At 35.3% G+C, this 14832-nt stretch overlaps 1 protein-coding gene across 4 annotated transcripts in view; it reads right to left on the bottom strand.

Moving 5' to 3' along the window:
• The window catches only part of LOC6643290 (protein enabled homolog), an 87088-nt gene that overhangs the window by 48246 nt on the left and 24010 nt on the right, over positions 1-14832 (bottom strand). For 2 of the 4 annotated variants that reach the window (XM_023176285.2, XM_023176286.2), the window contains exons 1-3: positions 7451-7678; positions 2438-2669; positions 2068-2366 (exon numbers count right to left, since the gene is read on the bottom strand). In XM_023176285.2, the coding sequence (XP_023032053.1) occupies positions 2068-2366; positions 2438-2669; positions 7451-7645 (726 nt within the window). In that variant the 5' untranslated portion in view covers positions 7646-7678. Of the gene's footprint in view, positions 1-2067; positions 2367-2437; positions 2670-7450; positions 7679-14832 lie in introns of those variants that run through there. The other 2 variants (XM_023176283.2, XM_023176284.2) reach the window with 1 other exon arrangement.

Raw genomic sequence — 14832 nt, 5'->3', positions numbered from 1 at the left:
ACGTTGCTAACTGCAGATATTTCAGTTAAAAGTCAACTTTTACTTGTATAATTTATGAACACAACTTGTACAATGTTATATGACAGCAAAATTGCTGTAGATGTTTTTACGGTCATGAATTTAAATTTCAATAGAAGTAGAAGGAATTGTTAAAACCACTTGAGTTTATTTGATTGCCATCACTTTGAATATAACGAGTGATTAACGTCTTATTGCCATTAAGATTGATTAACTAATCAATTCATTACACCAATAAAACAGAAAACCATCCGATTTGATTGCAATTTCGTAAAAAAAATCGTATAGACTTGGGAATAAAATGACTGTAAATGTCATAATTGTGAGTGGAAGAATTTGTAAAATATTTACATGCAATATATTATTTAAGATCACAAACGAAAATGAACTTGTTAAGAAACATTTGAGTTTAATATTAAGAAGTTTAACTGTCTGATGTAAAAATTGATACTTTATAGTTATAGTAAGTGAAATTCATAAGTTCTAGTCTAATTGTTTGCTTGATTATGTCATTTGACTAAGCCCAACTAAGTTGTTTATTTTATAGCCTATCTACAAAAAACTAAACGTCTTTCATTGGTAGTAACTACATAAATCATGAAGAATATATAAATTCAATGTGAATTTCCTATACCTTCTAGAAGAGTATTGCCTAGAAATAAGCACACAACTCTGACTGATACATATGTTTAACTTTCAGTTTACTTTAATAAATTATAATCCCTTTGTACACTTAAATACGTGTTGTTTGATAACTTTAATACTTTTTTCACCTACTTAATGACCAAGAAGAGTCCTTGATGTTTTAAGTGTCATTAAAAGTCATTGTTTAAGTCCAATTCTTAGTCGTATTTTTGGTGATAACAAAAAAAAGAACAACTTCTTATAAGCTAATGTTGTTATGAAATAAAGTCAAGAAGACTTTTATTATTACTTTTATCTTGGCAGGATTAAAACGGAAGAGTAATAAAATAATAAGCAACAAGAATAACTAAATAAATATAAAGTGCATTATAAACTGGATGCTATAAATTATGGGTCTCTGAGATAGAACCGGTTTGAAGCAGTTGCCTGAAAACACGAATCGGCAAAGTTTACCCACGTTTTTTTTTTCGTTTATTTCTTTTTTGTGTGTTTCTATATTTACTATAATTTCATTATATGTATACATATATATGTATGTATATGTATTATTAAACGAGTCAACTACCCGAAGGGAGCATGCGGAGCTGCCGTGGTTCATTATTGAGACTGGGGCTGCTCCCTCTGCTCTGCTCTGTTCTGTTCTGTTCTGCTTATCTTATCTTGACATTTTGTGTTGACTCAAATTGGTTAACATGCTGACACTCGACTGCCTGGACGCTTAGGTTGACACGCCCCAAAAGTAGACCTGATAAGCAAACGAAATTAATGAAACTTGCCTAGTCTCTGCCACCTACCACCTTCTTGCTAAACAGCCTGCTTGCCTTCTCTTTCAATGACTTTGTGTTACTTTATAAAAAAAAAAAGAAGATAATTGATATCACATACTATTCTACACTATGAGAGAAAGGAGGAGGGGAGAGAGAGAGAGATCGACCTTCAGCCATGCAAATGGATTACTCAACAATGCCAGTTCATCATCATCATGATCAGTTGTGTCTGCCGACAACGACAACGCAGTCATCACCTTTTATGGTAGCAAAAGTTCGTTGGGTTATCAATCGAGTGTCATTAATGTTATCGCTACAACAACAACAGCAGGAACAACAAACACTCTGCTCCCATTAGCCAATGCATTTCCCATTCTTCCTCTCACTCTCTCGCTTAATCAGTTTTTCTTTTATATATATATATATATATAAACATTATCTCATCCCCCTCTAGTTCTCTCTCTCTTTCGATTTGTCTCTTTAACTGCTAGTAAATTTCCATGTTTTGCGCTTAGCCGATTTTATGACGATGGAAAATGTATATACGATGGCATTCTGATTCTGATTCTGATTCTGATGTTGATGATTGAGCGAGCAGACCAGTTTGATCTGCTTGGAATTCGTAACGAATTCTCACCTTAAACCGCACATTGCTAGTTGAATCTGAATTGGCCAATGATTTCTCAGATGGTGATTGGCGACCAGTCGTAGTTGTAGTATAAGACGCTGGTAAATTATTTCCACTTGAATTATAAATGACCGAATTGACCATGGACGATGATGAGTCCATGTTACCAGCAGATGAGAGATGTGCTGCTGCTGGTGGTGCTGATGTTGATGCTGGTGGAGGTGCCACCACTGCTGCTGCTGCTGCTGGAACACCCTCAGCCCGGCTAGAGTGCTTTTCATTGCAGCTGGCACAGACCTGAACCATGCCTACGGGATGATAGCAATAAAAGAGCAGCTCCAATTAATTGAAATCATTTGAATTTCATTCTTAAACTTACCCTGAGGACTAATGGGACTAGCGTTTTTATAGACCTTCATGGTCTTAATAAAGGAATAGTAGGGCTCTCGCTCGGCATTGGGACAACAGTAAATCAATCGCAACTGAGATGACTGGGTATCCAATCCACAAGTATAGCAAACGAATGTCGTTCTCTCCATTGTGGAGGCACTCACGGGTGCGGGACGCTTGCGCAGTAAATAGGAACGTTCCGATTCTGGTTTGTGGCAGGCCTGAAAAACAACAAAAACAAAAGCAAATTAATTTTTTAATCCAATTATAATAATAATAATTATCTATAGAATTCCGTATAAATTGCTTTTATATAAGACAGTTGCTTTGAATATATCAGGGGCGTGAATTATAAATATATTTCTATTTAAAATCGATTAACGCCCATGCGGCACTTCTAACAAATAACTGTTAAAATAAGCTACGTAATTTACAGCAACTATAAATAGAAATCAGGGTTGGGGATATTACTTAGCATATTATATCTATATGCATTATTTAATTACTCATAGCTAATAACAAATGTTGAAATAACTAAAATGACTATAATAATTCAATATTAACAGCTCTCCAATGATGTTTCAAGTGGCAAACAGTCGAATTTTATATACCCTTGCACTGAGGCATTTTTATAACATGTTTAGTTTGAAATTGAATTTCATAATTGACAATAACTAAATTAAAGTGTTTTTAGTGTAAAAGTAGTTTTAATATTTAGTTATAGATATTAAGTTGCTACGCATTACTTTGCTTTTGGAATTGTCGTTTGGTATTGATATACTTAATTTTAGTTATAAATAGGCTAGTGACTGGAAAAAATCTTCATCGACATTAACCACCAACTCTCAAATTGTACAAAAGTGCTTGGTCAAGAAGCGAATATCATTATACTAGCCAACTTTTACTCAATTCACTTTGAAAGTAATCAAATCAATCATATAATCAAATCTAGCCCTCTCATACATACGCTCTAACATTTGGGCCTGGGTCACTAAGTGGGACAGCCGGCCGACAGTATCGAATAATTTGGTGTTTTACATATATACAAAAGCCTGCCTTTTCTTCAGTTAATATCACAAATTAAAAACAAATAAATGGCTCGTTGCGATCAATTTCTAGAAATGTTGTCCATACATTTTGACTAGCTGATTTAGTGCTATAGCATAGATTACAAATGGATCATGTAAATGCGAAACAAAAGTCAATAAAAAGACTTCAACACAAATAATGATTATTATTATTATTATAGTATAGGATATAGTTGTAGTAAACTATCAACCTAACTATATTTTACAAGCACTGGCAACAACTACATCCATACACTAGCCTGGGATTCGAACCCGGATACTCGTTGTTCACTTGACTAAATGACCGGTCCACTTAGCCAACTCATCTACCGAGGTCTGCACAAATAATGATTATTTTAGTTTTTAATCGAAAAAATAAGCTAGTTATAAAAACTTAATGAGGGACAAAAATATACAAATACTCTTACAGCTGGATGTATTAAGGTAGTCGTCTAGGGTAAACATTGACGTATTATCTTTTCAAAATAATGAACCTTTGCAATCGTTTTAGATAATGAATTCGAAATGGCTTAAAACCAGAATGTCTAGATAATTCCAGACCTATCCAGTGGCTATCTTTAGTTTGACCAATCTTCTGCTGTGGCTATTGTTAAAGTTTTGTTAAAAGTTTGGTTCGACATTCAATTTTAAACAATATAGTTTCGATTATTGATTATTGTCAAATCGAGTGATTCAGTTGATGAAAGTTTTTCCCATTTTGTAGTAGCACTTATCATAAAATTACGTATACGACATGTGAGAACGGATCAGAAATAGAAACGAAGCCATTCTGACGCAAAAGAGAAACCCAAGTAGCTCTGCACACACAGAATATTTCATTTATTTTCTTCCGCCAATTCGCCCACTCCTTTGGCAATCACCATTATTATCATCAGTGTCCTCATCCTCATCATCCCCATCTTCATTTTCATCATGCTCATCAATGGCAATGACAACGGGCCATTTGATATATTACGTATACGCCCAAGTGGATTTTATGTTTATTCTTCGTTTACGTTTCATTCTTTTGTCTTTTTTTTCTTATTTTTTTTTTGCTTGCTTGGTTGGTTTTTTTTGCAAATCTTCTTTCTATCTTAATATTTTGTATTTGTGCCAACTGCTGTCGTTCAGTCGGCCTGTCCGTGTGTCTGTCCATTTGTCTTGGTGTCTGAGTTGCTATCCAGTCATATCTGGTATGGCAGTCAGAGCGAGCAGCATTCATTTATTTTATTAGGCACTAAGCAATTTAATTGTTTGTTTACTTTACTTATACATAAATATATTTTCATTGTGTGTCAGATTTTTTGACATTGATAGGCGGCGTCGGCAACGGCAACGGCAATGGCAACATGGGCAACATCGGCGCGCATTTTTATTACACAACTCTTGGATGTACACAGAGTGATGGAAGGGGGTGGTAGGAGGAGAGAAGAAGGAATCCATCTACTATATAAAGATACGAATACGTATGTGTATCTATATCTTTGTGTGTTTGTCATGCAGCCGGCACACACATCAATCTGGACAATGCCATGTCATCCATATTTATTGATCCATTGCTAACAGAAGATGGAGGAAGAGGAGGAAGGAGTGCGGATAAGGAGATGGAGACGTAGCCAGTGACGCTGGCGTCTCCAGCTGTGGCTTCTGTTTTGGATGGGGGTTCAATTTCGTCTTCCTCTCTGTCCCACTCCAACTGTCTGTTAGTGGGCTTTTGAAAAACAAGTTCGTCATTTTTTATTTTCTCTCTCTCTCTCTCTCTCTCGCTCTATGTTCCTTTTCCCCTCGTTACTTTGTTGTTTTTTATATTCGCTTTTCATGCCACTTTTGCTGCCGGTGCCGCTGCTGCTGCTGATGCCTCTGCTGGCGTTGATAAGGCATTTTGAAAATGGGGGTCATGACCGTTTAATAACTTTTTATAAAAGAACTTTTTTGTTTTTGTTTTGTGGGTATTTATTTTTTGTAGTCTTTTTGTTTGCTTGTTAATTACAAGGCAGAGTGAGAGAAAAAACACATGAGAGGGAGAGATGGAACGAGAGTATTGTGGTTATAGAAAAAGTTTCTTGTTGTACAACTTTTATTTTAGCAAACTTTAATTAGCCTACTGAGCATTGTAAAAAAAACAAAAAGCTCTCCACCCAAACTAATTTGCATTATTGTGGTTCATTCAATTCTAAGATGAAAAAGATTGATTAAATATAATATAAATTAGAATAGAAGAGGAGTAAGAAGAGCCAAATCCACCTTAACCCGAAAAATAACTGAGTTCCTGATTTCTTCTTCGAAAAGAATGGAATGAGCATAGAAGTTTGGTCTTTGATTACTCTAACGAGTAACTGTCATTTGCGTAGATCTAAGTGATCTGACCTGAATCGTTATAATAAGTATTGTATAATAATCGTCAATATACTCTCTGAATGCAGCAAACTGCTATATTCACAAGCTTAACCAGGCATCTCATCAGTCCGAATGGTCTAGTAATCCAGTGAATCCAGGAAAATGATTAGTCAGTGACAACAGGAACAAATGAGTTTAAAAGCTATTGACCAAAAGACCAAAATTAGACAAAGCTATAGTTATATAGCACAACGGCAATGGCCAGTGACTAATTGTAAGATATTAAAGATAACAGATAATAAAACGAATCTTTAATAAGGGCAAGAGAAGGTTAAAATATTAATAAACAATTTCAATGTAATTTGGCAATATGTTTTCATTAAAAATGTAAATAAATGATCATCCACATAAAAAGAGGGTGGTGAAATAACATTGCAAATTGTATATGACTTTGAAAAACCTGACTGAAGAATTAGACAGCTTAATAACAATAGCCTTAGAGAGAAGAAACAATAAAATATTTTGCACAGGTGTTATAGTCGCTTAATCCGGATAACTATTGTGATTTATACAAAAAGTATCTAATGATTGATGATCAGTTGATTGAACTTTCTAGTGTTTAGGCTTATATTGTGTTTTGTATTGGGCTCATAACTAGGTTTATGGTATTTCATGCGAAAAACCTATACACCATTTCTTTAACACCAGATCAGTCTCTCTTAAAATTGTATGCTACCTTCTCTTACCCCTCATTCTTAGAAGACAATACATTGATTTTTGTTGGAAAAAAATTGCAAATGTTTTTGAGTGAATTTTGCATGTGAATTTTTTCGAAGAAAAAATGTTGGCTCGTCAAATTAAAGCAGCGAAACATTGTTCTTCGTTCCTTAAAAGTCAAATTAAGCCTTATAAACTAGAAAATATATAATAGAAATGGATTAAGAGAGATATTAGAGAATTCTAATAGAACAATTCATATAGAACTTATAGAATTAATTGCATAATCAACCGAATTTTTTAAGCGTCTGCTATGTTAAAAGAGCTTTTTGACCTGTATCCTTAAAATATTATCTCTAAGCAATTTTATATAATCATTGACGTCACTCAACATCTTCTGACAATGTTTATGCGAAAAAGAAAAATTTGCGAACTGACCACAACGTGTCTATCTTTTGTATTTGTGTATAAAGAAAAAACTGTCCACATATGTTCGGAAAATGTTTTCCAACAACAAAATTCTCTACATGTTTCCCGTCAAAAATTTGAAAAATCTCCCCTGGTATTTGTAAACAATTCGTACATCTATATTTTGCATAATTGGAAACGCCTTCAATTTTTCTTGTCTTGTTGTCATTGCAAAAGTGTGTATATGAGAATTGTTTCGCGTGGGTTTTGATATTTCAATATGTCTATAATAGAATAAATATTTAATTATTTGCCACATAAGAACTTTCTAAACTTGTGTCTCATAATTGTCGTGCGACAAAGGAAGTTGTTGGCATTCTAGTCTTTATAGCGGTTACAACTCATTAAGTGTGCAGAAGATTTAAATCTCTAAATATGGTAAAAACGAGTTCGTCTTGAATTGGATTGGGTACCTTTTCACTCTGCTGATCTTTGAGAATGAGATAAGTTTTCACTTTCTTGTAGTTTTTCCAGCCAATTGTATCCTTTGGCTTGAAGTTGTTAAAGTTTGAAATGTTGGTGTTGTTGTTGCTGCTGCTGTTGGTGTTGTTGTTGTCGCCACTGCTGCTGTTGCTGCTGCCCCTTATAACAGTTAGATTTTGTGCCATTTTTATTAAAATTTCGTTGTATTTTTTTAGGGGCTTTTCTTTATTTTGTTTTTGGCCTTTAACTTTTATTTCACATTATTTCATTTTTGTTTTGCACACACAAATAAACTTCTTTTTATTTTAAACACTTTGTTGCTGTTGGCCTTTTCTCTGCGCTTTGCTCGAAACAAATTAAATTTAATTGAAATTGATATAAAAAAAGGAGGAAAAAATGCAATGAGTAGAGGCGCACGCGGTATTTTCTGTAGTTTTTTTTTTTTTTTTGCCTTGTGCACTTGGGCGTGGAATTAAACGCGACGACGGATGACGCTGATCACGAAAGATGTGTGATGATGATGATGATGATGATGCATCCATATCCGCTGGGGTGCCCCCTTTTTTTCCGCCTCACTCTCTCTCCCTCTCTCTCTCTCTCCCTCTTTCTCGTGGCAATTAAGTAAACACGTAAAAACGCTGGCCAAACACGCGACGACGTTGCAGATTAAGAGGTAACTAATTATGCATTACATGCAACGGTGCTGCAACAACTGTTGCCACTGACTGGCTAATGGAAATGCCAGCAGTAACAACTGCCACTCACTTGTTGCTTGCCACCGCTGCGTGCTTTAAGTACAATTGAGCGAACTCATGAATATACTCAAAGAGCATACACACACACTCACAGACACTCTCAATTGAAGGCCTGTCAAAACAGATAACAAGAACAATACAACAACAAAAACACACACTATGCACGCTGAGATGCTTTTTTTTCTTTGGCATTGGGTGAAAGTGACTTGTACGAAATGTCTGATGAGTCATTCATTGAACATATTGAGAATGATGCTCAAGTTCCTTTTGGCTTGAAAATGACTCCATATTTAATGTGAAGCAAGATGGTCGAATGTTTCAATACAGATAAATTATAAATTAGTGATCGATTGTAAGTAAAATATTTAAGTATTAAGTTATAAACGATCACGGTTTATCATCTTGGAAATATTCGCTTTATAAAACTCCTGATCACACATTTTAAAAGAAATGGGGGATGGGATTCATTTTGGCATTCGATCGTTTAATATATAAATATATAAATTTACCTAATCTAAACTGAAAAATCAAGGAAAAGCCCAGATCATTTCAAACGATAATTTATATAGAATCGGGGAAAGAATTTAAATTGGAGTGCATTTAAATGAAACGATGAAACGAAGAGTCAACACTGAGCCAAATAAATTTACTAGGTATTAAGTTATTCGTAGCATACTTTTGGGAACTTCAAAATCAATTTATTTAATAATATAATGACTAATTTCAATCCAGACCGACTGCGCAGTTTCTTAGCTCACCGATCAAATGTATAAATAGATTTAATAAACGCTTGAAGAATGTTTTAATAAAATGTTATTATAACGGTTCGTTGACATTTGGCTTTAGCTTAGAGATTTCAATTATGTAAATTCATTGATTTATAAACGGAATTATAATGTATATATATGTAGGTATAATATTTGACGCAATGCGATGATGGACACACGCGGAAGACCTCATTTAGTGTGGGAAGTAACAAAAGGTGAATGCAAATGCTAAACGGTTTTTGGGGGAGAGGGGAAAGCTTAACCTTGGCCCGGCCCAGCCCTCATTGACGACAACGACAACGCCCACAATTGTGTGGGGAAAGAAAGGAAAAGGAAAAGACAAGGACGACACAAAGTGCTATTACTACAATAACTAAGATTGAGGCCAGGCCAAAAGCAGCGATGATGGTGATGGCAGAGGGAGGGCGGGGCGTGCCAATTATTATTTGTTTGACCCACTTAAGTGCCAATGTGCGTGTCAGTTCGCATAGAGCATGAAAATTGTTGTTGTTGTTGTTGTGGTTGCTGTAGTTGTCGTTGTGTATTCCAGTGTAAGTGAGCCAATTCAGGCGATATAAATCAAGAGTCGCACGCAAATAAATCACATTAAATAACCGATAACAAATACATGCTCAGTAACAACAACGTCGACGTCAACGTCGAAGTCGACGTCAATGCTGACGGCGACTTCGTTTGAAAAGGAAGACGTGGGCCAAGACTCAGCTGCACATGAAAACGTTTTTATTTTTAGAACGGTACAACAAATACAAGCCAAAAAAGAAAGAAAAAAAAAACACAACGCGCGTGTTTAAAAAAAAAAAAGGAAATAAAAACTTTGGGTTGAGCTAACTTTGTTGATTCTATACTCTTACTTGATATTGGGTTTCAGTTAAAAACGTATTGACTTAGGCCTTTACACCCCCATTAGGGAAACCTCCACGACTAAACAGAACTACATAAAACTATAAAAGAAATATGTTTCGATAAGAATGTTTATTTGAAAATCTCATGTTTTAGAGACCCTTTTTTATTGATAAGGAACTAGGGCTAAAGCTAAAACTTTTATTTAAGAACTTAGAGTTCAAATTAAAATTTCTAGGAGCTATTATTATCAAAGGTATATAAATAATATATATATGAGCGTATATTATATAGATTAACACGTCAAGGAATGTGGTATACTGATAACAGAGGAATACTAGCTTCGGCTTTAATAGGTTTCTATTGATCTATCAGTCATAGATGGGACCTGGATCATATTTCATTAAATTAACTCAAGACTGATATATTTAAAGTGTATTTTTGTCAATTTAAAAACAAATAAAGTAATTAAGAATTATTTACTAAATTATGGAATTGCTAAAAGTATCAGTTTTATATAAAGCGCTCTATGCCTTGGTGATGAGTGTGGTGCAAAAGCAGATAAATTTTAGAGAAAATCCTTTTCAAATGCATTTTCTAGCATGGCAAAATAATTTAGATGAATCCTTAAAATGAACCATCATCCTTCTAATCAAAATGCATATACTCTTCATGGGAGGGCACAATAAGAATAAAAATAAGAAAAAAATACTGTGTTGTTTTATTTGTCCTACACTACCAACTACAGCAGCGGCAATGGCAAGTCATGTACTTCATCGTAGTGCTGCCAACTTGTGCACCGTCAAGAGGTTAAAAGCAATTCACATCCCACCCCACCACACTGCCCACCCATCACCTGAACCTGCCCCAGCACTCTTCACGCTTCTGACAGTTGGTTTGGACAATTTACTATAACCAAGAAAGAGATGATTGCGTGACTGGAATATTTAATGAACTTGATAAATATTTTAATTGATTGATTGTCAATTATCTCTCGGACAGATCTGGTGAATCGCAGTGAAGTGTTAAATAAGCGTGTCACGTTGTGATCAGTGTGTGTGTGATTTAGTGATAAGTTTAAAAACGAAATTGTTTTAGGATTAAAAATTACAAGAGCTTCACCAAAGAAGTTTAATTCTTTATATAAAATATATATATATAAAAATATTAAAAGGAATTGAAAGATAAGAGTATTTCCTTTCGAGTATCGACTATTCGAAATACATCTTGTAAGACACAATTCTGAGAAACAATCTCATTCAGCATCGTTAAATATAATTTAAAAGTCTCTTAGCGGATGCGTTAAGTGAGGGGAATTGCCAAGCAAATAATATATTTTTCCAAATTTAACGAGATTTATTCCAGTATATATAATCCATGAATTCCGTGTAAATATCCAATTTTCGAGGGTTTTTTGTATGAATGTATTTTTCTTTTATTTCACAAATTGCGGACATACAATGTAAATCACGCGACCATCACTAAATATGACACTTTGTTTTTATTTGTGGCTTTTAGGTTTTTTGTTGTTGTTTAATGATTCTTGGGTGATTAACTAACTGGAAAAGGGCAAAAACTTGAACGTTATAATTTTGAACAGACGCGGCGTCGTTAAGTTGTTTTTTTTAGTAGAAGATGTTGTTGCTGTTGTTGTAAACCAGTTTTGCCACCGGCTACTGTTACGGAGAGAAACAAGCACATACAGGGAGAAAGAGAGAGAGACTCAAGAGTCAGAGTCAGAGACATTGAACCGCATTGACAGCCGTGACTTTTGTTTGCTTTTATTATTAACACACAACACACACTCACACACACACTCTTTGTTGTTGTTGTTGTTGTTGTTGTTGTTATTGTTATTGTTGCTTTTGGTTGTTACACTTGCACAGTGAACACAGAGAACAAGTTGCTGTTGTTCCTGTTGTTCTTGTTGCTGTTGCTCATTAAGCGATTGCCGCAATTGGCGCGTGATAACACGTTGTCGTGAAGAACCGAACCCGAACCGAAACCAATAAACAAAACAACAAGCAAAACACTCCACAGAGAGATTGTGTTGAGAGATTGAAAATCGTGCGACGCGAAGCGCATCCAATTTTCGAATGCCTACCATACGCCTGCGTCCAACAACCGACGACGACTGACGACGCCAACAACAGAGAGAGACCCAAAAGAACGGATCGAGCAACAGCAGCAGCATATTGCTGCTGGCGTTAACGTCGCGTCGCTGCCTTTCTGATAGAGACCGTCCGCAAGAAAACAATGCGACGACAACGAACGACGACTACGATGTTGATGATGATGATGATGATGATGACGACTGGGGTTGGCGGCTATGTGGGAGTCAGGAAGGGGGGTAGCGAGGTAGGTGAGCCTTAGGGCAACCAACTAAAACAAACGCAAACAAACAAACAAACAACGCAGTCGCAGCCATTCCCCAAAAGCAAAGTAAACGGCAACCAACAACGACGACGGCAGCGACGACGCCAGCTAACTGCCTCTGCCAACTGGGGCCTCGACTTCATCAGCTCCCAGCAGCACCCAACACACCAACACCAACACCACCAACGAAACAAAATTGAATTGAAGCAAACGAATGGCATAATAAAAACAAAAAAAAACTGCAAATGAACCAGTTAGTCTAGGGGGAACCAGCAAGGTAACTACATTTCTAGTTGAGCAAATTTCACTACTTATGTATATGCTTTAATGTTATATTTAAATTTATTGGACATACATATATAATAAATTCTATTCTATATGTACACAAATTTGTCATTTCTCACCTTGCTAAATCGCAAAAAAAAAAGTCACACTTATGTACATATTATATTTTCCAAAAGATTACAACACACGTAAGAGAATAAAGAGAGTTGATTAATTATAGATTTTCTCAATTATTTGGGCTACTTTACACACATAAGTGAAACTTACGTTTAAAAACTTTTAAAGCTTTTTATTTTATGGACATTATACATACATTCAAACATGAAACGGAAAAATGATTTAGTTTAATAACTTTTAACAAGCTTAGAATTAGTGATTATTTTAATATGTCATGAAGTTGTAAATCATATCTTAGAGATTCATGGGGGTTTCGAGCACCTTTTATTTTCATGTGGCAAAATTAAGATCAAATTTCTCAAGTTTATTTGACTTACAAAAAAGTATGCTATGAAAAGTTCCCATAATGCAATAGATTCATTTCGGCTAGACTATCAAAAGAGTGTGACATATTCGACTGTTTAATCAAACAATTTAGCTTTTCGCATTTATTGCCACCACAAAAATAGAATCTATGTATTGATTTTAGATTTTGTTGAGAGAAAAAAAAATAATGGCTTAAATTAAAGTAGCGCAGCAGCAGTTGGCATTCCAAATATGGCCAATAGGGCGAAAATCAGCACGAAAAAAAAAAAGAAAAAACGAGAACCTCAATAAGTAAGTTTGGTTTATTGCACAAAATTCCCTTCATTGCCAGCCACGGGCTTTGAAAACCAGTGCAAAGCCAACCCTGAAAACGGACAGTTGCAAAAACAATTTGTATAACAGCAGAGCAATGGGCAACTTGCCGCTCCTCTCCCCAGGATGCCTCTGTATCCTGCTGCCTCTTTGACAACAGAAACAAAAACAAGCAGACAAAGGAGAGGTTAAAGCAAACAACAGAGCAAGCAATAGAGCAAAAAATACCGCAAAATATGTTGCAAGCAACGACTTTGTGATACCCTTTGAAAGGAAAGTTGTATTACAATATTCTGAATAATTAAAAAGATGAATAGTTCAACTGAAAGTAAACTTATATCTTTATCTGATTTATCAAAGCCAATTTTGGTTTTCCTTTTAGTACCTAGGTACGAGAGCTATACAAGAGTCAAGGTCAAGCTAACAACTTTTGAATCATTTGCATTTTGCATTTGCTTAAAGAGGATAAAAATGTGAGTTAAAAGGAGAGAAGTAATCTAAAAACTTACTCATTTAAAACTCTTCTTGGAACAAAGTCTGACGATCTCTATCACTATGAGAACTATTTGAACGGGGCAAAGTAAGATCTATCCTCAAACAGATGGAGTTTATAGGGGATTAGCCCTGCACATAAAATTGATATTCCCATTTTTTAAAAAGATTACGCGGTATAAATATAAGAAGAAACAAACAAGAGGCAGAATAGAAGTTGATGCCACAGGAGGAGAAGGTGGGGAGCTCAAAGAGATGTGGGACAAGGCAAGGAGCTGCTTGAGGGTCGTCACCTTTAGCAAGTAGGCGGCATTTCATGTAAACACGAGGCACAGCAGCGACCAGCCAAAAACGATGATGATGACGCTGATGATGATGATGATGATGATCAGAATCATCATAATGATGAGGAAGGGGAAATGAAGATACGGGGCAAAATGCGTCTGGAATTGCATTGGCGCCGAGTCGGAAAACAGGGCAAATACATCTACAACACAGTCAGCATACACACACACACACAAATACATCTCGTAGAGAATGTGCAATGTGTATTTATTTATTTAGTCAATGGCCCACAACTTGGCTGAGGGGGAGATGGCACAAGGGACGAGGCACTCAGACAACACTCCAGAATAACCAATAATCCCGCACCACCTGACAACAGACAATGACATAGCAAGTGTATAAAGGTAAAATGAATTTAAATTTAAATATTGCAGCTATAGCATGTTATGACAATTAATTGAATTTACTTTAAGCTACAGTAAAATCAATTTCTTATCCAAGAAAGAGAGACAGAGTGATAATTGAAATTTTATGTTCAAGGGAAACTTATTCAAATCCTTCAATTGATAGCTAGTTATTCTCTCAGTGCATAATCTATTCAAAGTCTTAGGTGTCATTTAACAAAATAAATGAACAAATTGGCAAATAAACGAGAGAAGAAATTCAAGTAAAATGGAAATGTTTGTTCAAAGCAGACCAAGTGTGAAATAATCACATTAACTAACACACAAACAAGGTAAAAGTGGTACTATATTA

This window comes from Drosophila willistoni (assembly GCF_018902025.1).
Source record: "Drosophila willistoni isolate 14030-0811.24 chromosome 2L unlocalized genomic scaffold, UCI_dwil_1.1 Seg168, whole genome shotgun sequence".
Classification (NCBI taxonomy): Eukaryota; Metazoa; Arthropoda; class Insecta; order Diptera; family Drosophilidae; genus Drosophila; species Drosophila willistoni.
Note: the sequence above shows the minus strand (reverse complement) of the source record. Positions and strands in the feature narration are given on the sequence as shown.